This window comes from Aplysia californica, unplaced genomic scaffold (genome assembly GCF_000002075.1).
Source record: "Aplysia californica isolate F4 #8 unplaced genomic scaffold, AplCal3.0 scaffold00476, whole genome shotgun sequence".
Lineage (NCBI taxonomy): Eukaryota > Metazoa > Mollusca > Gastropoda > Aplysiida > Aplysiidae > Aplysia > Aplysia californica.
The window spans coordinates 301,933-302,871 of record NW_004797746.1 but is presented as its reverse complement, the minus strand read 5'-3'; the positions used below and the strand labels follow the sequence as shown (position 1 = coordinate 302,871).

Genomic DNA, 939 nt, shown 5'->3' with positions numbered 1-939 from the left:
AAATAAGCTAAACCCCCCTCCCTTACCTTATTTAGGCCACAGTCCACTGTGGCCTAAATAAGCTAAACCCCCCTCCCTTACCTTATTTAGGCCATATGTGGCCTAAATAAGCACTCCCTTTTACTTTTCATGCGGCATCATGTACATTATATTTTGTTGCTTTTTTGTGTTTGTTTTCAGCAAGTCAAATTGAAAAATCGGCAGTTGAAAGAAATCATTGACATCGTGCGATCAATCATCTGGGAAATCAACACCATGATCACCATGAGGAAAGGATGAGGGGAGGGCCTTCTGCTGCTGTCAGCTGTAAATAGTAGACCATCAATCATTGTCCAATATTTGTGTGTGTGCGAGTAGGTGTGTCTGTGTGGAAATATTACGCCAAGAGGAACGTGTGTGTGTGTGCGTGTGTGTGTGTGTGTGTGATTGTGTTTACACATGTAAATGTGTGTCTGCATGTGCACACATATGTATATGTGTGTGTGTGTGTGTGTGCGAGTATGTGTATATGGAATTATATTATGCCAAGAGGAATGTGTGTGTGTGTGTGTGTGATTGTGTTTACACATGTAAATGTGTGTCTGCATGTGCACACATATGTATTTGTGCATGTGTGTGTGTGTGTGTGCGAGTATGTGTCTCTGTGTTGAAATATTATGCCAAGAGGAACATGTGTGTCTGTGTGTGTTTGTGATTGTGATTACGCATGTAAATGTGTGTCTTCATACACACATAGGTATTTCTCTCTCTCTCTCTCTTCTGGCGCTGTGGCTTCATAAGCGGTCAGCGATGCCGACAGCACGCAGGAACTCAACACTCGCCCGGGGGTCCTTAAAAAGTGCTGAGAGTGGGTTACTGAAATGTCCCAGCAGACGGGTTCTAGCACGATAGCTGGCGGGACACCTCAGGAACACATGGTCCATAGTTTCGTCCTCCTCC

At 44.3% G+C, this 939-nt stretch overlaps 1 protein-coding gene across 2 annotated transcripts in view; it reads left to right on the top strand.

The window, feature by feature from the left end:
• Window positions 1-409, top strand: part of LOC101858882 (mediator of RNA polymerase II transcription subunit 30) — a 15,457-nt gene extending 15,048 nt beyond the window's left edge. For both annotated transcript variants that reach the window (XM_035971649.1, XM_005105544.3), the window contains exon 5: window positions 181-409. In XM_035971649.1, coding sequence (XP_035827542.1) covers window positions 181-279 — 99 coding nt within the window. In that variant the 3' untranslated portion in view covers window positions 280-409. The remainder of the gene's footprint in view (window positions 1-180) is intronic.
• The last annotated feature ends 530 nt before the right edge of the window (window positions 410-939 follow it).